Genomic DNA, 27,096 nt, shown 5'->3' with positions numbered 1-27,096 from the left:
ATCAATTTGACACCCACACACCCTATCAAAGAGTGAACAAATTTATTTATTGAATGACAACATTATTGAATGTTCAGATTACACGATGAGCTAATTAATCACCCACCCAAAACTACTTATGCCGAAACTTTGGGGGTAGGTGTGGAAGAGGTGCGTATCAGTAAACAAATGTTCAAACAAGGGTGTAGATAATTCTGATTTGCCCCGAAGACAGATGACTTTTTTCTTCTCCTCTGTAGTAAGTAAATCACAGATATTGAGTGGTGTGTATGCCCAAAGGACATTAAGCGCAATATACGAAATTTAAGAAATTATTACATTTGAATACTTCTTTATAAATTCTTACGAGTAATGAATTAAGACTTGAAAAAAACGAGTAATTAATTTTTACAAACTGTCAGGAAAAACGAATAAAAGCTTCAAATTCTTCTGTTGAAATTCTGAATAAAGAATTTTTTGTCATATATTGTGCATAATGTCCTTTTAAATTAAGCGAAATTTCGACTTTTCTTCGGGAATCTTATACATACAATACTCTAACAGCTATAAATTGACCTGAAGGTGGTGCATCGACAACACAAAGAGTGCCCTCCTTCTTGCATCAGTCAAGCTCTGTGAGCAACCAAAAGGTAATATCTTAAGATTCAACATGTTCCCTAAAATATTCAATACAGTTTCAACTCTAGGGCAAAGGTGGATGACATGGAAATCAGTTTAACATGAATATTTACTTAATGCATCCACAGGAAAGGGTTACAAAGATCTTCCTTACATGCATAATATTGATATGCAAGAATATGTAATATTGACAGAGTATTGAGGATTATATTTGCCCTCTCAGGTAGTAGATATTTTAATATTTAACCTGTATGTCTTGAAGATATCGAGAGCTTAAAGTCAATTTTGAGGCAATCAATTCAAGAGATTATTTTTAGAAACACATGGGAGTTAATTCATTCCTTTGTGACTGTTTGAAATTTAAAATAATAAAAGTTAGGTTATGTATAGCCATTCAAGCAAACAGCGGCCATTTTTATTTTAAATGCAAAATTGATTCATTTTCTTTTTATCGCGATATATCCAAGGATATATCTTCTTTGAATATTTTCCATGAACATTTTTCATTCATTAAAATTCGGGAATTTCTGTGAATGTAACCCTTTTACGTTCATTGCATCATACGCTGAATCTCACGTGAAACATTTTATTTCTTTGAATTTAAATGAATAATGAATATTTTATAAATTAAAAATACATTAAGTTTACGAAGAAAAGATCAAAGAATAATAATAAGTTTTGATTGAACAATATCCTCTGAAAACATCTAAGGAATAAATATAAATATCATAATATGTAAAAGGATTGCTTGTTTCAATGTTTCTATGTTTCGCGTGGGCGTTAAAGGATTAATTACTTTAGAATATGTAGGATAATGTTTTTGCAGAAAAATATCTTTTGAATGTTTCATGATGAAGACATATTGTTTCAATATTTCTGTGTTTCATGCAGTCCCCTTTACATAAGCATAAGAAACATTTGATTTTTTATCATGATTTATTTCGGTTTATAGTCTCAGAAAACATTTCTTCACCAAAATGTATTTACGCTTTTTTCCTCACAAAAACGTTGTATTAAACTTTAAAGAAAATTAATTTAAGCCATTCGCGTTCACATGAAACATAACAATGAAACATGCGGTCTTTTTATCACGATATTGATTCTGTGAATGCTTTCAGAGGACATTTCTCACTCAGAACGTCTTCTTTGGCTTCATTTACGTAAATTCAACGCTGCTCTAACCTAAAACTAACAATTAAATTCATTGGAATTCGGGAAAATATAATGTTTCACATATGGGTCAGCGTATGACCCAATTAGACGCAATAGGGTTAATCACAAAAGTCCTGTGATTTTGAAAATAATAAATTCGTTACGAGGTCTCTGTGCATGCGATGTGTGACAAACAAAATGCATTTTCAGTGGATGGTAAAATGGGTTAAAGCCCATCCTCTTTGGGTCATCAATCTTCGTTCCACATGGTGTGGTGGCTCTTTAACACTGAATTTACGGCCATCAAACAATGCCTAGAGCCAGAGGGAATCTTCCTTTCATTAATAAAGATTCACACACATGAAATTTAATTTTTTTTTCATCTCCACCCTTGGGGATTTTTTCGGTGCCTCTCGCAACGGCTGTGGTGGTGGCAAAGTACCCCCCTTTCCCCGTTCAACCCCCCATATTGCGTGTTGTTATGAAAAGACTGACTGTGAGAGATGGAAGAGAGAGAGCAAAGAGTTTGTTTTATGCTTTTAGCCCATACACGCGCGTATGTACTAAATTAAGAAAACTGTGGGGATCTCTCTTTTTTTTTCATGCGTTCCACCCACCCCTTTGCTACATATGTAGCATGTATATATGGGAATTTATGAGTGTAGTGGGATCTCTTTATCCCACAGGGGGGGAGGTGTAGCAGCTCCCCTTGTGGGATTCACGAGACTTCAAAGTGCTTCAACTGTTGCCACAGCAATTCAATGCGTATGTTTTTACAATGAAGGGCGTCAAAGTGGGGGAGGCATACAACCCACCCCCCCCCCACCATCAAGATATGCTTGTTGCTGGGGTGCTATGGCTCCCATAAACTTTCACTTTAAACATTTCACAGCACAAAAAAAAGCTCGGACACAATTTGATTGGGGGTGGAATGTGGTGGGAAAAAATGTTCTTTCTTTGAATTTTTTCCCTGATTGATTTTTACGATTTACCGTGCCACCCCTGCCTTGGGAGCTGGGCCACCCCCTAATGTGATTATTGCCAAAAAGGAATTGCCATATAGCTTCCACTTTTTCCTGAGGGGGCGGAGGGGCTTCTATATCGTCTTTCTTTCGTCTTTTTTCTGTGCTTTCTGTGCTATTAAATTTGGTAGCATATATATGACAAAAAATGTGCGAATGTTTTATGAAAGATTAAGCAGGATTCCCATTGTCACCGATACTCTTCTGGGCACACACACAAGCCTTAGAAGGGACCTTTTTTCTCATAGAGCTGCCCTTTCTAAAAAAAAATTGAAATAAAAACGTCATCTGTGTGTGAGACAATCTTTTGGGGGTTGAAAAAAAAATCAATTTACATCACTTGCTTCCCATTGAGATGGGGCAACATAAAGTTCATCCTACAACCAATATTAAGGGACCGATGCGCAACATCTTTTCGACTTTTTCCCGTGTGATAAAAGTTATGATAAGCATAGAGGATGGAGAAAGTTTTTAATTAAATGATTTTCTTTCCTTGGGCCCTTTCCAATGGAAATTCCACAATTCACGCATTTTCATTAAAAAACACGAAAGTACATCCTCAATGGCGAAGAACTTACTTTTCCTTGGAGGCGCAACCAAACAAATCCCCATCCAACGCGACTTGAGGACTTTTTGTGCCGCCAGCACACGGAAGAGTCAGGAATGACCTCAATTTGGGTTTAAGGCTCTCTTCATCCTTGGCGTCCACCCCCGTCCCCCACGGAGAGTCTCAAATGTAAATACTATATTCAATAAATTAGTCTTCTGTCTTTTGTGCTCTCACAAGGAGAAACTTCTTGCAAAAGGAGCCTCCCATGAGCAATCCATTTCATCCATTGCGCGGAAGAGCTTGCAGCTGTTCCCTTATGAAACGCAAACACTACGTTATATGTACGTTATCTATATATGTAGTATAGGTATATACATATTTACATACACTACCACCCAAAAGTTTCCAAATGAGCAAAAATTAGGATTTTTCTCTTAAATAATTTATACCCTTCTTATTTTTACTTAGAGCTTATTTTGAGTTTTACAATATTTATATTGCGTTTGACGATTTTTTAACGTTTCACACATTTTCTTTTTTTTTCTTACGTTTGACGTTTCTTGTTTCGCTTTCGATTTACTTGTTTCTTTCTAGCATTTGCAATTGTTTAAACGTCTGAGGCTTCTTTTCTAACGTTTCAAGTTTGTTTCAACGTCAGACGCTTCATTTTCTTACGTTTGACGTTTCTTTTCTAGTTTTTGTTTCTATTTTGACATTTTACCGTAGTTTTGACGTTTGACGCTCCTTTTCATGCGTTTGACGTTCCAAATCAAGTTAAATCAAAAATTAACTTTAAAAATTAAATGCATTGACTTTCTGGAATGTGATTCAAATAAATTTCCATAGAACAATTTATTAAAAATAAAAGGCTTAAATTAAAATGTTAATTTTTTAACAAAATTTTCAACAGAAAAAATTAATGTATGTGCCCCTCTTTCTCTGTAATATACTCATTAATTGACTGCACGAAAAATCGTGCAATGCATTTTTTTCTGGTAAATTTATTCCAATCAATTTTTTTTATTGAGGATTCCCTTTTGAATGCCGCGCGATAGAAAAAATACTGCTGAGAATATAATTCTATTTTTGGTTCTGAAAAATTGAAACACTCCACACCAAACGAATGATATTGAAATGGATACAAAGAGCCACTAAATGAATTTTGTATACACTTTAAATGGTTTTATGAAAATCAACTTGAAAATTTCAAAATCAATGTCATATTCGTGCAAGAAATTATTTCTTTTGCATGCCATTAAGAACAAATTATTATAATATGTTGTGGCAGTTAGCAAAACAATACTCATGCTACAAAATACTTAGAAAAAAAAGGAGAAATAATTCTTCATCCTTTTGTGGCACTTAATTATTTAATTATTAATTATTTGCGAAAGTTGAAACATATTCTCATTACGTGCCTGTTTCGCGTTCCTTTTCTTTTAATGTGAATTAAACAAATCATGTAATACGTCTCTTTTCTGAATTAATTACATAATAATGAATAGCTGTAGTACAGGTATGATGATAATATGGTCACGATAGTAACCAATTTATAAATGTAGAAATGTGATTTATTTGTTTATGCGAATCCTTAAAAGCAAAGTAAAATAAATTCACATTTGTTAAGAAAGTAATAAAAAGGTTAAGGAGGAGCATTTACGTCATTTTAAAGGACAATTTCGTATTAAGTATTTTGACTAAATTAATTCGTGACGTGTTGGTTGTATTATGGATTTTTGATCTAACTAATATTTAAGAAAACAAATATTTATTTTTTTTAATAATTTTTTTTTAACAATTTATAAAACTCTTTGTTATTATTCAATGCTTCAAACGTTTTTTTTTTTAGTATTAGTAACCTTGATACTTCAAGTTACCTCCGCAAATGAAAATATTTTTTTCTTCTATTTTATTCATCAATAAGCATTGATGCATATGCTTCAAGCTTAAGGAAAAATTAAAAGCAATGATGCCGTTTCTTTGTCATTTTGTCAGTTGTTTTCAATTAGAAATCTGTTAGAATTCCAATAATCTCAGACGCATATGCTCTATGCATTATATAATTGAAAATTAGTACAATGGAGGAGTGGTTATCTTTGCAGCAAATCTTTTCAGAGTAATATACTATTTGTGATTCTAATGGAAAATTGAAATTCTTTAAGTTCTTATTGAATAACTAAACTAAGCTCTAATAAGCTTCTCCTGGTTATGCCATTAGAATCCTCAAAATGAATAAAGTCCTTTAGTATATTTTGCACAGCACAAAGCCACAGTATCTAATTTACAACTTTTCAGTGAATTATTGTAAGAAACTTGTGTAAATACATACTTTACTAAAACTTTAAGAATTCACGCCTTGTTAAGGCATGCTGCATACTTTGCACTCATTCCTTATGATTAAGATGAGAATGTTCCTTTTTGCAACAATTTAATTTCATTTTTACGTACTTTCATTTCACTTCAACATTTTCTTTTTTCATAAATTGTAATTTTCTACCAAAAATGGTTTTTTCTTTGAGGCCCAAATTAAAAAGAAAAAAATTAAGCTGAGTCAAATGAAATAAATAAGAGAGAAGGAGGAAAAATTCTGCAGAGGAAACATTTTAATAATTTTCCTTAATCAGGAATATTACAGAGCGTATAAAATAAACCCAAATTCAGACAAGTTTAATGTGGTGCAGCAAAAATTCGGCATGAAATTCCACACAAAATTCACCACAAATGGCAAGACTCTCGTCGGTCTTCCTCGAGGCCATCCCAGGTTTGGGGTTATCTCTTTTTTTCGGGGGATGGAATTTTGCTCCAAGAGTGGAGGAAATACATTAGCTTTTACCCTGCTAGAGAGGATGTGTCTTGAATTTTATATTCATGAATGCAACTAATTTTAAAGAGATTTTTTTGGAGAAATTATTTCGAATTGGGAGATATTTTTTTCTCTTTAAATATACATATATCGGTCTTTATTGCTGAATCTTATGGGGAAACAATTAGTTTTTCCAACAAAAAAATGCATAAAAGTGCTCCAACACAGTATATATCTAACTTGCCCTCAACCGCAAAGGTTAACAAGAAATTAAGGGGGTAGATATATTTTTTGAAGGAGAAAAAGAAAAGATTTGGAAACTATTTTGAAGCGTCGATGTTTTCTTTATGCATTACATTTGTAATATAAATGTAGACTCACCACTATTTGCATGTATCACGTCTTTCACTAATTCACTAATTCACTTATTTTAATAGTTTTTTTTTATATTTTTAAAGTCCTTTTCACAATTTTTGAGGAATTTTCACTCGCGAGAGCTTTTTAGAAGAATCGATTCGTTTCAGAGGTGAAAAAACAACGTTCATTCATGGGTCACTTATAATTTTAGTTTCAAATTTTCTTTTAATATTTCACGAACAACATTAGTATTTCAAAAGGAGATAATGCATTCTTATTGACCTATCCAAATAAAGTTCTATAGAATAAATAATTTTCATTTCCTTCTGGATAGTTAAAAATGTTCAATAGGTTGAATTTCAATGCACTAAAAGCAATTTTTTTTAAATAATTTTTCGTGTCAGTGTGTTTTGAGATATTTATTGGTTTGTCCATTATTTACACGGATTTCTAACCTAAGATATTCACATAATTTCAGTACAATTTTGATTTCTCTCTCATTCATCCCCATTGAATATAATGGTAAATATGTTAGGTTAGAAATCCGAATAAATATTGAACAACCCAATAATTTAATAAATTTTTTTATCCTTAAACTCCTTAGACATTTTTTAAGAGTTAAGTTAGATAAAGCAAAATAACCTTTCAATTTCCCATACCTAAAAAAAATTCATTATTTTCAAGAATTTCAAAAAAAAATTGTAAAAATGTAAAAAAAAATTACTTTTAAGAACTTTTAAACATTATGGCGTCCAAAATACAATTTGGGATGATTCAAATTTGACGTTTGAAAACACTGCAACTGGGACAAAAACGTGGAGATCAGGAAATTAAAAGAAAAAATATGATGACGTAATTTTTTGTATTTTTGAACGAATCTTTATCGGATTTTTCAAGCTGACCTCAGTAAAGAGAGATAAGTTTGTTTGGTGATTTCTTTCTTTTTTTATTTTATCCCCTCCACTCCCTCCACTATATACCTTGATTCTTAGAAACGAATAATCCCTTTTGCAATATTTTGAGAATTTTTCGACAAGTATCCAGAATATTTAAAATATTCCTAATTAAAACAAATATTCGATTTTTTTAATTTGTCAAAAAACTTTATGCAAATAATTGAAATCTTTACGTATCATTATTATAAAAAAAAGTATAATCAAAATAAATAAAATCATAAATTAACAAAAAAATGTCTTCCACTTTCTATGCAGATACCCCCTTAAATCAATGAAAGTCAAACGATAAATTTCTAAGAAATAATCTGATAGAGAATTGAGAAAAGAGCCAAAGTAGAAACAATAAAAGTCCCAATAAATATTCGGAATGGGCAAAAAAAAGAAGCAGAAACATGTATTGACTTTTTGATATCAGAGATATTGCCTTTGAGATATGATACTCTACAATTTTTTTAAAGAAAAGTTTTTTATCCTTTTGATATTGGTGCATGCATGGAGAAAATTCGTTTGATTCTATCAATTATGGTATATTGTTGCTTCTTGCATATTCCTTTCTATTCACTTTCTATGTGAATTTATTATCGTGAAAATCTATTTTCAATGTGGGCTGACGGAGTTTTCTGACAAAATTTATGGTTCAGTTTCGATAACATAAAAAAATTTACCCTTTAAGGACATAAATTAAAAGATTTTTTTGTCGAATTAATTTTCCGATGTTATTCAGACAAAGTTTTTTAAAGCTTTTCATGAATTTTTATCACAATTTACAAAATATTGAAAGGGCATTGAAATGAATAACCTCCTTTTCGTATATTTAATAAAAAAAACTATTTTTGTGAAAGAAAAATTTACTCTACTAAAAAGTAAAAATATTTTCTCATGAAAATTTTCTTAAACAATCCCCAGTCTCCCCTATAGAAAATGCTGATCTTTTGAGTAATTCTATATCGATAAAGTAGTCATTGATTGATTAGTTTGCAATAACTCTGATATCTATATTTTATACTATTTTTATACAGAAAAAGCTCTTTTCATCATAGTGCTGAAAAATCAATTCACAAGCAATAGTCTTTAACCCTTTCACGACTATTTGGACATTAGTAGATTTGAGGCTTTTTAAATTTAATATATCTATATGTATGTGTATGAAGCTGATTGGGTGTCTGATCGGCCAAAAAGTTCAAGCACCTAAGATTTTTTTTAGAAGTAAAAATAAGAATTTTTCCAACCAACTTAATTAAATATCTTGATAAAAAGATTAATGCTTCATCAATGTTTCATGTCATCGCGTAAAGGTTGGGACCCTCTTGCGCCTTGAAGTTTCTTGATATATTGAATTAAACGAGGGCACATCAGGGTTAAATATCTCCTGCATGCATTCACCAGGGTGATGTCATTTTTTTCACACTTTGTGCATTTTTCTTATTCTCCCCGCAAACCACAAGTACTTTCTCATATTTCATTTTGTTGGAATTTATTGTTTTTCATCATTTTTTTCCGTTTCGCCGGATGAATTTCCTGGGACGCACACACACGCGCGCGCGAAAATCTCCCAAGGATGCCACACTTGGCGAAATTTTTGTAATTGCGATTGCGCACAATGGGTCAAGCCTACACCATATGCATTTATGTTTAGTTTTATCGGAAGGGAACTTTTCATAACTGCCACATGAGACATGCAGCATTTGCATCTTTGGCATCACGCGGTTCAGTTGCATTTCCTTACGCTTTGGCGTCGCGCACGTGGGTTAAACTTATCACACATTGCCTCTGTTATTTTTTATGGAGGTGAAAATTCAAGTGGAATAACAAGTTAATTTTTTTTCTTGAGGAAAGAAAGTGAAGGAAAAGACATTTGGTGGAGAACCCTCTTTTATGTTGATGTGGTGTAACACTTTTCCCGCCATCACTTTCCCATTGTGAATAATTGACGAAAATTGCGCCAATTTGCCAGTTGGATCACAACGTCCACAACGGACTTCCTCAAATGTGCCCCCATTGAGAGTCCTCGTCACGGAATACTTAAGCTTTAATGTGTAATTTATGATTATTATTTTTACGTTCCCCATCTAATATTTTCATAACTCTCTCCTCGTTAAAAATAAACCGCGCGTCTTCCCGCAAAGTTTTTTTGGATACGCGATGGGGTATTTTCTGGGAGGGAATGGGCAAGTATATTCTTCCCATCTTATATAGAGAGAGACTTAATTGGCGGTTGTTTATTGAAGACATTACCCCCCTTTTGGTTAGCAGCACCCACATTAAAGGGTATAATGTACTACATGCAAAGACTCTCTATACATTGCGAGCACGAAGTGGAAAAGGTAATAGAGGATTCAGGGGAGTCTCTTGGATACAAAAAAGATCTTCGGGTAACGTCCTCATCACTAAGAGAACCTTCCATATCGTATTCACGTTGTGTGGAGTATTGTGAAGAAGAAATTGTACCAAGCTGATCAATAAGTTCCACGGAAATGCAACAAGCACAAAATACAATACATAATTCAATCCATAATTACTTCGTATTCTACATAAAATAACGTGTGTTATATTGTGAGTCTTTTGCAATCGCGTTACAGAAGCAAAATCCATTCATCTAAATCTCTCTTCCTCGATAAATTGGGTCATATTTAAAATATTTAAATGACGACGGAATATTCCCGGGTAATTTGAATATTTTGCTTTAGAAACGTGAGTTTGAATATGCAGAATTCGTTGATTAGAATTTCACACACTCAAGACACATTAGGTGCTATAAAACCAAAATTCTCAGAATAACCTCTTCCAATTGCTATAAAATTAGCAAACAGCGCCCTCATCTTCCGTAAAAAGCTATCAAACACCTATTGTGGTGAATTTTAAAAGTTTACTATTTTATACTTTACTAACTGGTGCTAAAATATTAACAAGCACCATCCTCATCTTTTAAAAACTCAGTTTTTTTGTAATTATATAGGAAAATGTTTTTTTTTTTGTAAATTGATCCTATAAAATGGCGAACCTTGCAACATAACCATCAAAAGCGTTTATGGAATATGATTCCGCTGTTTGTCTTAAGCTGTACTGAAAGCTCACATTTAGACAGAAGGCTGCTTAAGCATTGCAAAAGTGACATAAAATTCATAGTAACATAATAGCCTATTAAATAACTTCTGGACTTCTTAGAGAATCTTCTTAAATATCATTCGAAAAAAGCTAATAAATCAAATCACAACACATAGCCACTGACTATTAGAAATACCCAAATACAGCGTAAGAAGATGGGGTTTTTATTTTATTTTTATAACACGGAATAGTAATATCATGTTTTCACAAGGGTGGCAAGCTAGAATGAGTTTGCACCGAGAAAATGATTGTACGAAGAATGAAAAACTTTAAAGAAAAACATTCAATGGAACATTTCTTGGAAATTACATGGAATTCCTTAAATTTTGTGCAAAATTTTAGCTTTTGTTTACACAAGTGTGTGATAAAATGTGATGAAGAAATATATTCAAAAGACTTACCGATTCACAGAACCACAATTTCCTCCATAAAATATCCAAACTAAAAGTTCTATAGATTAAAAGAGACTGACAGAGGGGGTTAAATGAATAAATTTGTGTGGGGCCATTTGAGTCACTTATTAATGAGTAAAAAAATTCCTTCTTTTGAATGTTTTTTTTTAAAATATTGTGCAGATTTTTGTCTAAATTGGTTCTTTTAAGCCAATTCTTTTAGTTTTACAAAATTTTATTTGGGGCAAAAAGTTATAAATCGGTTTTCGTAGAATGAATACTTTTCTAGGCTAATATTTTGACGAAAATTTGTTAATTTATTGTACACAATATTTGAGCTTTTTGTCAGGTTTCCGATACCACTAACCGTTTTCCCATGAAATTACTTTAATATAAAAATAGAGCGTTTGGGGCAAAAATGATCACTGAATGATTTAAAAGACTAAGCTACATTTCATACTGGATTCATTCATTTACAATCTTGTCTCACCTTCAACCCCTCTCTAATTTAAATTAATTTATATTTCTTAATTGGAAAAACAAATTGAAAAATCACATGCAGAAGAAATGTATGAAAAGCTGCCATAAGACTTCATTTTAGACTTTCCTCCTTAAAATATACATACACAACACTAATTCACGTTATATGAACACAATAGAGCTCATCGGAAGCTATACTTGTAACAAAGTATGTGCAGAAGAAAGCTCCTCTTCAGGCCAAAGACATACAAAAGATACATAATGTAGACATTATTAAAATATAAAACATTATTTCTCTACATTCTAGCTTTTCCATAAGTTGTTTAAGTTTGTTTTTTGTACATAATATAAACACACGAAAGAGTTAAAAAAGAAGTGGAAGTGAGTGAAAACTTGCTAACGATGTGGGAAATGTATGTTGCGCCACGTGACTCAATGCTCATGTGCTTCGACCATCTCTTCGACTCACCCCAACAGTGGGGGCCTACACACTATTTTGTACTCTGCGCCCATTGCGCTGTGCAAAGGGGACATTATGTGGCGATTTTTAGTGAAATCTTCATATTTTCATCAAGTTAAAATAATATTTTTTTTAATGTTTTGAATAAATATTAAAACGATTATTGGAGAATTTTTATCTAATTTTTACTGATTTTCACCGATTCGGAATTATTCTGAATGAAAGAATCAAAAATAAACTTACTTAAATTTTTCTTAATTTCTGGAATCTCCGGAAGAGATGTATCATGTATGTGTCTTGTCTACAAATGTTCCCCTAAAAGACGTTAATCAATACGCTCCATTGATTGTTCTGAGTGAGCTAATGAGAATAATCGCTCTATTCGGAATAAATGTAAAGAATACGTATATGTTTAGATTTTCCGGAAAACAAGCTAATGGCGATTGAAATTAATGAAAAAATCCTTTTAAAGATCATTTAAAAAGTTTTCAAAATAATCTAATTTATTTTGAGTTATACAAATAGTACCTTTTCCTCCTTCTCCTCCTTCTTATTCTTCTTCTTCTTTTTACAATTTTTCGGACTAGACGTCCTCAAAGCGATCAAAAAATTACACATAAAAATAGAACTAAGGTCTCTTTCGTGTCTCAGTCCTTTATTCTCTTCAATTATATATTCCGAATAATTACAATAAAAACGGAATATTCTAATAAAAAAGTTTCATATCGATTCCCCTTGTGGAGCTATATGTTACATGATGATATTTTGTATTAAATTTCCGTATTGCGTAATATACCAACAAGAGATTGCTTCAGCAGAGGAGAATAGACAGCAGATATTTTGCGAGTGTAAATATGGTGAAAGCTAATTAAAGGGATTCTCTATATCGGTACAATCGCGCGCGATAAATGGGAAAAATAACTCTTCATTGGAAATGAAATATGTGTAGAGAATTTTGAGAAAAATACAATGAAACAGCAACTATTGTAAACTATTGGTGATTTCCTTACACGCAGATCGAGCTGAAACTTTGTGTAAAAAGCGCGTCCTTAGCACTTGGAAGATCGAGGTTTTCTAACCTCAAAAATTTGACCTTCATTTTCTCTTAAAAGAAAATATTTTTCTAAGTTTTCTTTTGACGATCTTGAAGTAATGGAAGTTCCCTAGAGATGTAGGAACTTATCACGAAATTTTTAAGGGATTTTATTCTGTGACGATTTAAAAAAAATGTCAAATTGACCATGGTGGCCAGCAAAATCCCCTAGGGTTAATAATGCTGAGTACGTGATTAAAATAAACAGTGAAAATACGATTTTTTTGGTAAAGAATTGAAATAATTCATTGATATTGTTTATTAATTACACTATAGGTCCCTTTTCAATAATATTTAAATTCAAAACTATTTTATCGTTTTAATCCGTAAGCTGCTGGTCTGATTTTGACCAATTTATTTTTTCAAATTACTTCAAATTTCTAAGAAATAAAATCTATTGGCTATCTATTATATCTCTTATGTTTTCGAGGTTTAAACCCATTTAAGAAAAATTTTTGAATAGAAAAGAAAAATTTCGTCTGATCATTGGACAACCCAATATGTTGCTAATTAAACTAATAAATCAAATTACAACGCATAGAAATTGTAGAATCTCAACTCTATTTATTTATTCATAGAAAGACTAATAATAAAGTTGTGTAATGTGTACGTCCTTCTCTTCTCAATTTCGCCGAAAATATTGTGCAATCCCTTTTAGATTAACCCTGAACTCTTACGCAATTCATTCCTCATCTTCGAATGGAATAATATTTATCATAAATGTCTGAGAAGTAATTCAAACAACTTCTACGGAATTTTGATAAAGAAAACTAACATGAATAGCTAAGATTTTCAAGAAAAAAGTGTTCTTTTAATGATTTTTTTTTGTTTTCCTTACAGATTATAAGTTGGATATTGATTAACCCTTTCTGAGGGCTCTTAAACTTTTTGACTTTCAATGAACCTTTCAGGAATGATAATTATAATTAATTACCTTACAATGAACAAACCCAATTTGACTTTAAGTGTTAATCAAATGCAAATTATCTATTATTTTATGTTAGAAAATTTTCTCTATATAAAATAACCATTTATAGACATGATAAAATCGAAAAATCAAACGCCATTTTAACCCGTTTATTGTCACGATTCTAACATACAAATCCACTTGAATTGCACATCATCCCCGGGCATCATCCTGAATGTCCTCAAAAGATACATGTCTATAAAAATACAATAGAGTGCTTTAGTAGATAACAGAAAACAAGGCAAAATGCAAACATAACATCCGATTTAATACTCTTTCTATCGTCTAATATACATAAAAGTATCTCCTATATATGCAACGTTTTATATTCAAATGGAAAGCAAAATTGCGCTCATTTTTTTTTCGTTGTTCTAACATTGAATTTCTCTCTGTGAAGCTCCTGCATATAAATGTCACAATATTAACGTGGGTGGATTATGATATTTTTCCTCTATTGCATATACGACAGGCAGGTATTGCTCAAAATTCTCGAGTTACCACACAAGTGCAAACAATAACATAATTTAATTTCAATTCGTTGTAAGTGGGATTGCTATATAACCTATTTAATAAGGGAAGATAAGAAGAGGTGAAAAAATATTTTCTTTTCCCTCGCACCGATGTATAGAAGATCAAATTTTTATTTAAAAAAAAATTTCTTAGGAAAGGAGTTTATTCATTTTCCTTAAAAAAAACTTCTTATATTTGAAGAAATTATTAGGACAACATAACTCTTTTAATAAAAAAGAAAAATTGAAAATTGCCAGAGATACTTCCATTTTCCCATGGAATCAATTGAGACATTTCAATAAATATTTGTCTGAATTTTAGTCTCAAAAATACAAACAATGACGTCACAGCGGTGTTTTTTTATTTCTTCCAATACACGAAGTATTCATCGGCTAATTTTAACAAGGTATATTTCAATGTTTCATGCTTAGAAACACACAACAGTGACGTCATTGTTTATATTTTTTAGCAAATCTCTCCTAAAATGTGAAGCTTTTCCTATATGGAAAACGAATAAACTCCTTTTCTATTAATCTTCATTAAATCCGTGTTAAGAGTTCCTCCGGAAGCTTTTTTTTTTCATTTAACTCCACTACAGTCTTACCTATTAAAATTCCACGAAAGGTAGAAATCCACATGGAACTATATAACTCAAAGTTTTCTTGTGTTGCATAACAATGGAGGAAAAAAAGTTAATGATAGAGCGTAGACGTTATGAGAATTGGTATTGTCGGTATTGTTACTACGTGATAATTATTGTAGGCAAAATTTCATTTAATATTTTATATTAAAAACGTGCTAAGATAGAGTTTAAGAGGAAATTTACAGACAAATTCAACAAGTTGTTCAATTTATGAAAGATGTTTCACAAATTTCTTAACTTTCGTGTCCGTCGTGTAACATAGAAACATTGAAACATTCGCTCTTTCACTACGATGCAGCCTAAAGGACGCTCTCAGGGAACATTTCTAAGCTAAAGTGTTTCTTTGGGCACTTCTGAGCAAAAATACAATCACCTTAATTGAAATTCATAAAAAATTGAATGTTGCATGTCGTTGCCACAGTGTGGACCTAAAAAACATGCATATGTTTCACAGATTGAAAAACATGAAATTGTAAATTTTTTGCATTTTTCAAGCAATTCTTTGCTGTGATTTCTCACATTTCTTTCGTATTTTCCTGTTGAGAATACCAACCAATTGGCGGTACACCGGTTTATGTGAGTGAATTTTTCAAGTCAATATGTTGAGACGATTTATTATTTCCAATCGATTTAGCTCAGAGAGAAGTCTTATGAGACTTATTGGAAGCTTTGGTGTGATGTAGTGTATTTTTATAAAGCAATTTAATGTGCAAGAAGAATGTAAAAAAAATCGCAAGAGAAGTGATAAATAAAAATCGTTGCACCTGTTGACGTAAATCTATGAAAGATTTCTTTTTATATTTATAGAATAGTACAATGAAAGTTACTACTAATAGAACAAACACTGATCTAAACGTAGAACATTCTATTTTTCATAATTTCAATTAATTTAAATATTTTTTCAAGATGGAAGTGAAGGAAGACGTTTTGAAAGAGAAATATTCTCTAAGAATGTTTCAATGAATTCGCTTAATAGAAACGAATTTGTTTCATTCGATAAAGCATGATTCCTTGTTTCAGTGAAACTTTTGGTAAACGCAATCAAATCTAAATGAAAAAAAAACCTTTTTTTTTTTAAATTAATTCTACAAATTCTTTTACATTATCAATACAAAATTTTATTGATAAGAAGATTAGTATTTTAGTTATTTTATAGCAAAAATAATCATGTTTCATTGAATTAAATTAAATTGAATGTGTCCATCTTGCAACATATTGCCTAAAAAACGTTGAGCCAATTTTTCCCTCTTTAACTGTTGGAAGATCCGGTATTTCTAACCAAGTATTTTCCAAGTTTTCTTTTAACTTTGAAGTAATTGAACTTACTTACTCAATAAATATAGAGATTTTATTTTTTAACGTTTTAAAAAATTAAATTGGCCAGTATCCAGAAAAATCCTTTAAAGGTCAATCAAACCCTTCTTCAAATCAATTTTATTGAAATAAAATATCTTTGAACAGAATTGTGAAAGTTCAGAAAATATTCTTCTCATAACTTTCGAAGAAGAAAGTTGTAGAGAGGAGTGAAAAAGGTCCAATTTGCAGCATCATATGTCTGTCCCTATGTATGCTAAAAGCTCACAATGTTGAATACATAAAAAAAAGCGGTCGTGATGTCACTTGCAGTTGCTTTTCTCGCATTTTCCCCCATTGAGCCATGGTGTGTGTTGCCTTGAAAAGGTCATCCAAGGAAATTCCAAAAGACCCCTTGTGTGCAAGAACTTGCGCAACATTCGCAGCTGCAAAGGACGCCAATATCCTTGCTTGAGGTGCACTCCATGAGGAATCTTGTGAATCATTGAGTTAAGATGACTAAAGCATATAAAAGGCAAAAAAAAACTGCGGAGAAAATTTTTTTCAAGTGGTCCTTCATGGTGGATGCGGTTGGGAAAGGAGGCGTGTTCCTCAAGCAAAGGGAAGGAAATGCAGAGATTGCTACAATGAAGTGGCAAAGCGGATATTCTCGATGGACGGGAGGAAGCTATTTCCTCCTCAAGCGTCAATTCAAAGCCATCGAGTGATTTTGATATTCATATTTTTTTTATTCTTCATCCTTTTTCCACATAATATTGATTTTTTTAAGCATGCATGTGGTGCTAAATTGTACGACATTGATGCATTTTGTGCGTTTTCCCCTCCATTTTTTTCTAGGATATCCTCCAGCAGGAGTGCCAATGACAGACAGGAAGCACTGGTGGTGCTGGATGTGGAGTAACAATGTCCACTGAGGCTGACACAGACTTGAATTATTTCTTACTCAATCGGACTTTTGAGTCATGTGCGCTTAAATATGAGGACTACGTTATGCCATTGACAGGTTAGTTGGAGTCGCTTTTTCAGCAATACAAAAAGCCCATCAAGAAGTTTTATTTACCAACTTTTACACAAAGAATTCATCTGCGTGAGAAAGCCATCATTCATTTTGCAATTTATTTCACAGCTGATGAGATAAGAAAAGGCAATTAGTTGGTATACCACAATCGTGGCATACCAAGTATTGTAATCGTCTGAAAAACCGACCACCTCAGATCGGGCTCAAACTTGGTATGAGCACGTTTTAGACATCCCACATTACGAAAATGGTGGTGGAAAATTTTTGATCCGGCCGGCCTGCCGGCCGGCCTTCCGGCCGGCCTTCCGGTGGTCCAAACTTTGCCTTATAACTCGAGAACAGTAACAGATAGAGACTTCCGGTTTGAAATTTTCTATAGAAATGTGGGTGTAAAATTTCATTTTTTCGCATTTTCAAAATCCAAGATGGCCGTCGTCCGCCATTTTGAAATACCGTCAACCACTTCCCTTATAGCTAGAGGTCTGAAATTTTATTATGTTGTAGAGCTCAGTGAGATATTTTCATCAACAATTCATACTTGACAATCGGTCAAGTCGTTTAGCAAATATGGCGGTCTAAAGCAAAAAGTGTTTTTTCGATATATCTCGAGAACGGCTTGACCGATTTTGACCATCTTGGTATCAAATGAAAGGTATTGAGAAGCCCTACAACTGTTTAGAACATTTCAAGTTTCAAAAACATCCGCAAGAGGCGCTAAAAACAAAAACAAAAATTGCCTAACTTTAAGGGGCAATATCTTCGAATTCCGATCATAGATTTCCTTGAATTTTTGATATGTTGTAGCCTGACTCAATATCTTTCACCAGTCCGAAAATGAAGAAAATCTATGACGCCGTTTAGAAGATATGGCCATTTGAAAAATTCTTGTATTTGAAAAGTTCTAAGAGCCATATCTCTTGAACGGCTTGACCGATTTTGCTCATCTTAGTATCAAATTGAAGGTTTTACAAAACTCTACAACTTTCTGGAACATCAGAAACCTCTAGAACCATTCCTTGAGGACAAAAAGTGCAAAATACTGTTTTGGTGAAACAAAAATCCGCCATTTTGTGTTCTGGAGGTGACCTTGAAATGTATCGAAATATATGTTAGATTATAGCTTATTTCAATACCTTTCCAGAACTAGTCAAGAAATTTCTGTAGGTCTATTAGAACTTAAGATATAAGCATTTTAATCTGTCAAATTGCTAAATTTTACAAAAAATCGACCTTGCCTACTAATACTACTCACAAATTAAATTACAACGCATAGACTGACCCATCCGCGTTGTGGTATACCAACTCTAATAACTGGACGCGTTATGATTGACTTTCCTAAAGAATTTTCTCACAATAAAGGCATTAGATTCTCAAAAAAAAAGGTGTTTAATTTATCAATTCTACGTGGTAATGAACTCTAAATAGCCTTGAAAATCTAATTTCCAGAAGTTTGAATGCAAAATTAAGGATTTAGGTTAGTTTTGCCAATCAAAATGGCCGCCCTGTGCATATTTGTTAGGAGCGTTATAACAGTTATAACAATGATGGTTCAGATTAACGACTGAATGTATTGTATGCAAAGAAATTCGGACGCAGTCTTGAGTTTTCAGGGGTTATTTATTTACCTCATGAACAACGTTTCGGCCAATGTTTTGAGACTTCTTCAGGTTCTGTTGAATAACAATTTGGACAAAAGAAATTAAGGAACCGATAAAGAAAAAGTCTATAAATAAAAGTCTAAAAAATCAATATGACGCCTGAGTTTTAAATTATCCAATAACGGCCATATTTTCTTTCTAACCTAAAAATAAAATTAGTATTTTCGTGACGTCATATTGTTCCTTTTTAATCGTGCGTTTTAAATCAATTTTAAAAGGGAAAAAAAACGATCATTTTTGTTCCATTTCAGCATCCTATTGTAATTGGACGTGGGACAGTGTGCTGTGTTGGCCTCCAACTCCCGCGGGTGCCATTATAAGACAACGATGCCCCTTTCGACATGGTCTGGATCCCACGAGTAAGCTTCCTTCTTTGGCTTCTTCAAAATACAAAAGAAAAGTTGAAAAAAAAAGTCCTTAATAGGACTTTCTGATTGATGTCAATCAGTGGGAGGTACAATTTGAAATCCTTTTGTGCGGTGGGTGATGAAAAACGCTCATCGTGCGTCAAAATACTTTTCTTTTTGTCATTAATCATTCAAAATCGAAGAAAAAATGATTTTTTGCGCCAAAAAAAAAAGATTTAATTCGAGAAAGAAAATTTAACATTAATTTGCAGATTTTAACTTAAAGCCATATCTATAAATTAATTGCATATCAGATATATAATTAATGTTTATTTACGGGATGGCATCGATTTAGCATAATATTGATGTGAAATTAATTCATTATCAGTTCCAAATGGGAGGGAAATGGGCATTTACACAATGCAGAGATGAGGAAGCCATTTAGCGAGTTATTGAGGGAGGAAAGGGCGCTGTATGCTTGATAAGAATGGGGAGCTTTACTATTATTTTAGGATACGCGGAGAGACGTTGCAGCACCAAAGGTGAGTGGATTGGGCGGAATGGTACGTCTGATGCCCAAAGTCAGACAGGATGGACCAATTATACTCCCTGCTACACACCTGAAATGCGACACATCATGAATTTGCTCTACCTCAACGGCGACACAGCCAAGGTGAGCTTTCAACCATCTCTTATCTCTTTTACTTCGCTTTATCTTCCTTCCAGGAATCTCTTATGTTTCAAAGCAAATCAAATTTTACCCCAAAATCGATCTTATTGCCATATTGGATCAAGATTTTACACTATTTGTATTGATTCTGAGGGGAAATGGGTTCTAAAATGAATTCTGTTAGTCCGAATTCTTCGAATTTCCTATCGATTAGTGCTACTTCCGTATCACTTTTATGATTTTATATTGTTATTTTTAGAGAATAAATAGGTATAACATGAAGCACCATTTTTTTAAAGATATAAATCACCGATGGTGGTACCAAAGTTACACTATTCGATAGGAAATGTTAACTTGAGCAACATATCCAAATTTGAGCTATCTAGGTGCTCTGGAAATGAAGATATTGAGAAATAAAAAAAATTCAAAATGGCCACTAGTGAGTCTAAGTCAATCATTTTATTGAGAATGATATTCTGTGCTACATATCCAAATTTAAACTCTCTAGCTATCCTGCAAGCGAAAATATCGTAGAAAATCGATTTTGAGCACTTTTCAAGATGGCCGCCAGATTCTTTCTCCACTTCTGACTCAAAAATGTATTTTAATGGATTATTAATTGATTGGGTGAAAAAAACTACTAAATATGAGGCTGAAAAACGCCATTTTGGAAAAAAAAATATGGCGCCCACTTTGAAAATACGGCAGGACAATTACCTTGTCTTTTGAAAACAAATCATGAGATTTCCGGTATCTCAAACACAAGAAAAGATATTCCAAAAAAAAAAGTTTTGCGTTTATTTTTGAACACCGAATTTTGTTTAATCCACTTAGGTATGAAATTCTAAATTGTATAAGAAAATTAAAAAAAGTTTTATTTCTAAATTGCTGAATGATAAATTATCACGACTCCTCTGGTTCATCAGAGTCTTTCAATGCCGCGATAAACTCCTCCCGAACTAACCACTTTAATTTTCTAAGTCTTCTGGCGCGATGCTTTCGCCCTCCCCGGTGTTTTCCTCTGCTTCTCTTTTTTTCATCAAGTTCTTTTCGGGCCCTATACTCCTCAATCGTTAGTCGCTTAGGCCCTGCGTCAGGATTCTCCTGATGAAGTTCTTCTGGAGTTTCATCGTGTGGTAAAACCACCCGTTGAGACTCCTGATGAGAAGGAAGTCTTTGCTCTTGCTTAATAGGCAACGACACTAAAATCGAAAATTCAAATAAAAAGAGTTTAAGGGACTTCCAATCCTTCCAATCACTTAAATATCATGCTCAACTCACTTTCATCCAATAACTAATAACTTTGCAACCGATTGTTTTGAATTCTTGCCGTTCACTGAATTCACTGAAGAGCTCTAAAAGTTTACGCTTTGCTTTGTGCTGATTAAAAATTGTCACGGAGGGCTGCCTCAAAAATTTGCAACGATTGCGATTTTTTTGTTAGCTGTGTTTCTTTCAGTTTTATGTACACCGAACATAAACAAAATGTTTAATTTCTTTGGCTTATATTGCTTCTGTTGTATATAATATAAACGTTACCCATTTAGCTCATTTTTTTCTGCTGAAAAAGCGAAATTCTCATTAGACACCTCGAGACATACTGTAAGAAAGAATGCTTAAATAAACTTTTAATATTTCCGAAATAGTTGGGAGGATGCTGCTCTAAATTCTCTAAATGCATCAATTCCTTCTTCTTTGGCAAATATTCAACTAAGGGATGTTTATCTGAATAAAAGTCTTCGGATCTTCGGATTATTCGCACAAAAATTCGCCAGATTACCCCGTGGGGAGTGTTTCAAAAATTCATTTCTTTTCAAAATCAGGCCTGATGAAGAGGGAATGATACCTTTGAAACGTCGAATGTAGGATTATTGGAGAAACTGCTAAAGGACGAAAACTGTGCTCTTCACACTGATCTAAAAGAACAACTTAAACTTCCCCTTTGATTAATATCTGACTAGTGGACCTTCGTTCTATGCACGTTTAGTTGAAAGAGTTCAATTAACCCCTGGCTGGAGGATCTGAGATCCTCAAATTTTGGTCTTTGTAATTAATTTTCTTTCAAAAAGAAAATGTTCTTCTAAGTTTTCTTTAGACGAACATTAAGCAATTGTATTTCAGATGTAAGATTTTGCCACAATAAATTAAATAAATAAAAGAAATAAAAAATTGAATTTTCCCACAATGGCCAGCAAAAGCCTCCAAGGGTTAAGCTAATGTAAGCTTTCTGCAATAAAATGTTTCTTTTTTCTTTTTCTTTTTTTTTTTTTCAAAGGAAAAATTTGATATAGCCGAAAGGACACGAATCCTGGAAATTGTTGGCTTCAGCATCTCCCTAACAGCTCTAATACTTTCCCTGATAATCTTCTGGCGCTTTCGTAGTCTGCGGAACATTCGGACGCGCATCCACAAGAATTTATTCGTTGCAATGGTCATTCAGGTACTCATCCGCCTAATCCTCTACATTGATCAGGCACTAATGAGGGCCAATTATGGTGATGGCGGCATAGGACGTCAAGGGATTGATAACACTGTGAGTACCCGAAATTCTCATTGATTTCCCACCCCCTCCACCCACCCACAAACACATAAAATTTCCCAGCTTCGAAAAGCTTTGCAAAATCCATGTGCTTTTGCGAGAATAAAATATAATTCATCCATTTAACCCACATGTGAGATAAATTTTTAAAGAAAACCTCCCTTCCAAAATGAAGCTTTTAGGGCGGGAAGGGAGGAGAAGGAAGTTCATGCACAAAAGTTTCGTTTCTCCTCTTCTTCGGCGTATGTTCTTCTCTGAACCAGCATTTGTGGTCGTTTCAATACTTAATCACGCATGACTTTCGCAGTCATGAGCAAAATCTCGGGTGAAGCAGCAATAAATACCACAAAGCTCTGTTTGCGGCTGCTCTTCCAACCAAAGTTGCACGAAGCCCACAATTTTTTTCTTTCTTCTTTTTTTTTGCATTATTAACAGAATACTCGAGTGGTTGGTACTTTGAGTAGCCCCATGGGTCACGTTTATACGTCCACCACCACTCACAGTTCATTCTTCCTCTATCATAAAATGCCAACAGTTTCGCGCTTTAACACGCGGACAATGAATGCAAAAAATGCGGGGGAGGAGCATTGTTGGAGGATCTCCTTTTTCGTACCATTTTGTGGGAATTTTTATTTTATTTTTTTCCTTTTTCTCATCCTCTCAATTGATTTTAAAATTTTCCCTCCATGGTCCACCCTCTGACCACCTAGCTAGAGAAAGAGAGAGGACAGAACATCCCCAAATGACCCTTATCTGCACACTTTGAGGGGGTGGGTGTAGTACAGGGAAAGTGTGACGTGACGAGTGCAGTTAATGGGTACAAAATAGACGTTCCTACTCTAAAATGAAGAGAGTCCTTACTTTGGCTCTTGAATTTTCATCTTCACAGACCTTCTGTGGGGGCGAAAAGAGATTTTATGGGAGGTAGTAAAATAAAATAATTTCCTTAAGCCTTCTTAACCCTTAAAAATTGGCCAAAGGGAATAGTACTGATAAAAAAGGAGTTTAGTTATTTTTGTGCTTTAATAGAAGATTTTTTTAAACCTCCTCTTTCCTTTAAAATCTTTACTACGACAGATTGGACAGATTAATGGAAGTCAAGGGTTTTTTAAAACATTTTAGAGAATGTTGAGGATCAATTGTATTGTATTCAAATTAACGTTACAGAAAAGCTTTCGGTTAGAGAGGACATTTTGTCTAAAAATTACAGTAAAATTAAAATAAAATTTTAGGTTAAAAGAATTTATTTTCAAACAAAAAATTACATTATGAATTTTGGAAATAGTAACAATATTGGAAATAACATTTTATTAAAGAATAAAAAGCGTCAAGCATTAAACTCAAACTTGACAAAAAAGGTCAAACGTTAGAAAATTAAGATATAAAGAAAATGGAAATATTAAGAAAAAAGCAAATGTAAAATGTTAGAAAACGTTGTGTTCGAAAAGGAACATTTTACGATAGAAATTTAAAAAAAAAAAATGCTCCACAAATAGACACAAACCAAACGTTTTATATAAAAAAAAACTTCAAATATTTTAATAAACGTCAACCGTTAGAAATGTCAAACATGTCAAAAAACCAAACATTGGACAAAAAATCTTCATATTTTTCAGTTAAGCTGAATGTTCGTATATAGAGAAATTTAATTTTTAATCCTTCATGGAGGGTTTTGCTGGCCACACTGTGGCCAATTTGACATTTTTAAATTGTCTGAAAATTAATATTTATTTAACATTTTGTGATAAATTTTGTCCGTGTGTAGGGAAGTACTATTACTTCATGATAGTGGAAAGAAAAATTGGAAATACATTTTCTTTTTTAGAGAAAATAAGGTCAAGCGTTTGAGATTAGAAACCTCTATCCTCCTATTAATTAAAGACAATTAAAAAAAAATATTAATCTTTTTTGAAAATTTCATCGTTTTATTGCTTTAAATTCTTGTTAAAAATTTGAGGTTTTTTTTTTATTAATTTTGTATCATGCTCATTTTTTAATTCTTAAATAGTTTAAAAATAACATTGGAAGCTATTTTGAAAAAAAATAAAAATAGCAAAATTCTTCAAGGATTCATCGATGTTCTTACAAATTAAGTACGTCTTACAGTTCCTAAAGATAAATGAGATCTCTGCTTTGCTCTTCGCAGCCTTTCCTGTGTGAAGCCTGTTACATCTTCCTGGAATACGCCAGGACCGCCATGTTTATGTGGATGTTCATTGAGGGGCTGTACCTGCACAACATGGTGACTGTAACGGTTTTTCAAGTGCAGTTTCCCTTTATGAGCTACGTTGCCCTCGGCTGGGGTGGACCCATCTTCCTCACGGCCATTTGGGCCACAATCACAGCCACCTACCAATCCCACCAACACTGCTGGTGGGGCTACAATCTCACCTACTCCTACTGGATCCTCGAAGGGCCACGACTGACTGTTATTTTGGTGAGGAAACCCTTCAACGCAGCCGCCATCTTGTTCATTTATTTTAGGTTATGTTTTTTTTTCAGCTAAATTTCATCTTCCTGCTCAACATCATCCGTGTACTGGTGGTGAAGCTGCGGCAATCCCATACAAGTGACATTGAGCAGGTGCGAAAAGCTGTCCGAGCAGCCGTTGTGCTGCTACCCCTTCTTGGTATTACGAATATCATTTCAATGATGGCGAATCCACTCAAGGACTCTGTGCTGGAATTTGCACTTTGGTCCTACATCACGCATTTCCTCACCTCCTTCCAAGGCTTCTTCATTGCACTCTTGTATTGCTTCCTCAATGGTGAAGTTCGATGCGCAATTGTCAAGAGTTTTCGTGTCTATGTGGATTTTCACGGGGATTGGGCAACGCAGCCGCCACCACGACGGCAATCCTTCTACAGTGTAGCCTACACCCCAGCTGCAGCAGCTACTACACCCACAATTCCCATGAATCTCCAGAGATTCACGTAAATTCGCGCAAAATGGCGCGTTTTTGGTGGTTTTTTGCCGTTGACAGACGCCATGTTGTTTTTTGCAAAAACGGTTTCACGCATACAAATTTTTGTTTTGCAAGAAGTTTTGATGAAATTGAGAAGAAAAACAAGAGTTGTACAATTTTACACAAATATAGTTTTATTGTGCAAAATAAAATGGTTTATTTTATGAAGAAAAAAATTCTTTTTACAAAACATAAAATCACTGAAGAAATTGTCCTCGGAAAAAATCCACTGTAGAATCCATTTTTGCTGGGTTATTGCTTAAAAAAGTCCTATTTGACGAAATATGGAACATTCTTATGCTGAGACCACTACTGTAGCCTGCTGATGCTGCCCAGCGCATCAGATACTATCCAATTCGGGTGGGAGAGGAATTTTTTGAGCTATCGCAAACTTCCGGAGAGCCTCAAATTTACTCTTCCACGTCTCAATGTCTTCGCGAATTTTGCGATTATTGTCCTTCATCACCTCCAAGTCATTCCATTCTTGGGATTTTTCCGTCTCAAGTTCATCCTTCTGCTCAATGCGCTTGATGCGACAACTCGCTGCGTATCCGCGATTCTTCAGCGTTCGCCGTCTCTGCTTCATCCGGACGATCTCTTCGCGTGTCAGCCCGCGGAGTTTGAGCGTGCGATTGAGATCACGCACGGAAATGGACACGAGCTCGTCGTCACTGATGTCCGGAATGGGGCACGGCGAAAGGGGAGCCTGCAGGAGAGAGACTCCCTTTATTGAGACGCCAGTATGTTTTCCCTCCCATTTTGCCTGAAAACTCACCTGAGCCCCTTTGCGTTCACGCTTCGGCTCGTGCGGCATCACGTACCACCCACAGGGCCCTGGCTTCACGTCTGCAGTCCCTGAAAAACAAATCAAGAAGCCCCTTTTCATTGGTGGACAAAAACTGCAAGTCATTCTGCGCACAAAGACACCAATTTCCTCACCTTGATTCCGCCAAATTTTCCCTGGAACACCTCTGCCTTATCACAAAGTATCAGATTTAACCACCACCGAGTCTCCCACACAGGTGGAAAGGAGAAAAATTTGGGAAAATGTAGAATATCTCTGGGAAAACACGTAAAATGTAAACACTCGCTGATGATTTTGTTGTCAGAGATGCTATAAAATATCAAAGCACGCTGAAGTTTTTCAATGAATTCGTCGACTGCATCAGCCGATATTTTATATGTTTATGCCATAAGGGAAAATCGAAGGAAAATCATAAAATTATTTTTATTTTATTTTTCAATAAATATTTTGAATGTTTTTTATAAAAAAAACTAAAAATAAATAAAAATAAAATTATTTTTTCTGTTTTGATTTTTTCTTCTATCATGCGTAAATGGCGTAAATATTGATCTGTGGCAAAAATTGAAGATGGAAAAGGGCGGTAAAAGGCTTACAGGACATACGGAAAATTCTTTTTTAATTACATATCTCAATTATATCAAACCAATATTATAACCAAACGTAGGCATTCTT

The 27,096-nt window shown here is 33.7% G+C and overlaps 2 protein-coding genes and 1 long non-coding RNA gene across 4 annotated transcripts; 1 reads left to right on the top strand and 2 right to left on the bottom strand.

Annotated features, from left to right (window-relative positions):
* Window positions 1-9,141: 9,141 nt before the first annotated feature.
* LOC129794873 (PDF receptor) lies at window positions 9,142-25,795 on the top strand. The gene is made up of 7 exons (XM_055835774.1): window positions 9,142-9,494; window positions 17,260-17,425; window positions 19,350-19,457; window positions 19,958-20,118; window positions 22,391-22,648; window positions 24,801-25,091; window positions 25,157-25,795. The coding sequence occupies exons 2-7, from the start codon at window positions 17,326-17,328 to the stop codon at window positions 25,589-25,591; spliced, it is 1,353 nt and encodes a 450-aa protein (XP_055691749.1). The 5' UTR covers window positions 9,142-9,494; window positions 17,260-17,325; the 3' UTR covers window positions 25,592-25,795.
* LOC129794875 (uncharacterized) lies at window positions 20,896-21,444 on the bottom strand. Its single transcript, XR_008751087.1, has 2 exons — window positions 21,397-21,444; window positions 20,896-21,317 (listed from the first exon to the last, which is right to left on the bottom strand). It is a non-coding gene; the product is annotated as an uncharacterized LOC129794875 (long non-coding RNA).
* Window positions 25,728-26,732, bottom strand: LOC129794874 (transcription factor MafK). Of its 2 annotated transcripts, none has more exons than XM_055835775.1 (3): window positions 26,559-26,732; window positions 26,395-26,474; window positions 25,728-26,343 (listed from the first exon to the last, which is right to left on the bottom strand). In XM_055835775.1, the coding sequence occupies exons 2-3, from the start codon at window positions 26,431-26,433 to the stop codon at window positions 25,960-25,962; spliced, it is 423 nt and encodes a 140-aa protein (XP_055691750.1). In that variant the 5' UTR covers window positions 26,434-26,474; window positions 26,559-26,732; the 3' UTR covers window positions 25,728-25,959. The 2 variants fall into 2 exon arrangements, with proteins under 2 accessions (XP_055691750.1, XP_055691751.1); XM_055835776.1 differs by having other exon boundaries at window positions 25,728-26,325.
* Window positions 26,733-27,096: the final 364 nt, after the last annotated feature.

Source organism: Lutzomyia longipalpis, chromosome 4, assembly GCF_024334085.1.
Source record: "Lutzomyia longipalpis isolate SR_M1_2022 chromosome 4, ASM2433408v1".
Taxonomy (NCBI): domain Eukaryota; kingdom Metazoa; phylum Arthropoda; class Insecta; order Diptera; family Psychodidae; genus Lutzomyia; species Lutzomyia longipalpis.
The sequence above is the reverse complement of the archived record's forward strand: the minus strand, read 5'-3'. Positions and strand labels throughout refer to the sequence as shown.

Bases quoted from the DNA above. Each gene is read 5' to 3' on its own strand.
- LOC129794873 (XM_055835774.1), top strand. From the start codon at position 17,326: ATGTCCACTGAGGCTGACACAGACTTGAATTATTTCTTACTCAATCGG. The intron at 19,458-19,957 runs GTAAGCTTCCTT...CTATTATTTTAG, and splicing joins ACATGGTCTGGATCCCACGA to GATACGCGGAGAGACGTTGC. The intron at 20,119-22,390 runs GTGAGCTTTCAA...TTTTTTTCAAAG, and splicing joins TCAACGGCGACACAGCCAAG to GAAAAATTTGATATAGCCGA.
- LOC129794874 (XM_055835775.1), bottom strand. From the start codon at position 26,433: ATGCCGCACGAGCCGAAGCGTGAACGCAAAGGGGCTCAG. The intron at 26,344-26,394 runs GTGAGTTTTCAG...GTCTCAATAAAG, and splicing joins GTGAACGCAAAGGGGCTCAG to GGAGTCTCTCTCCTGCAGGC.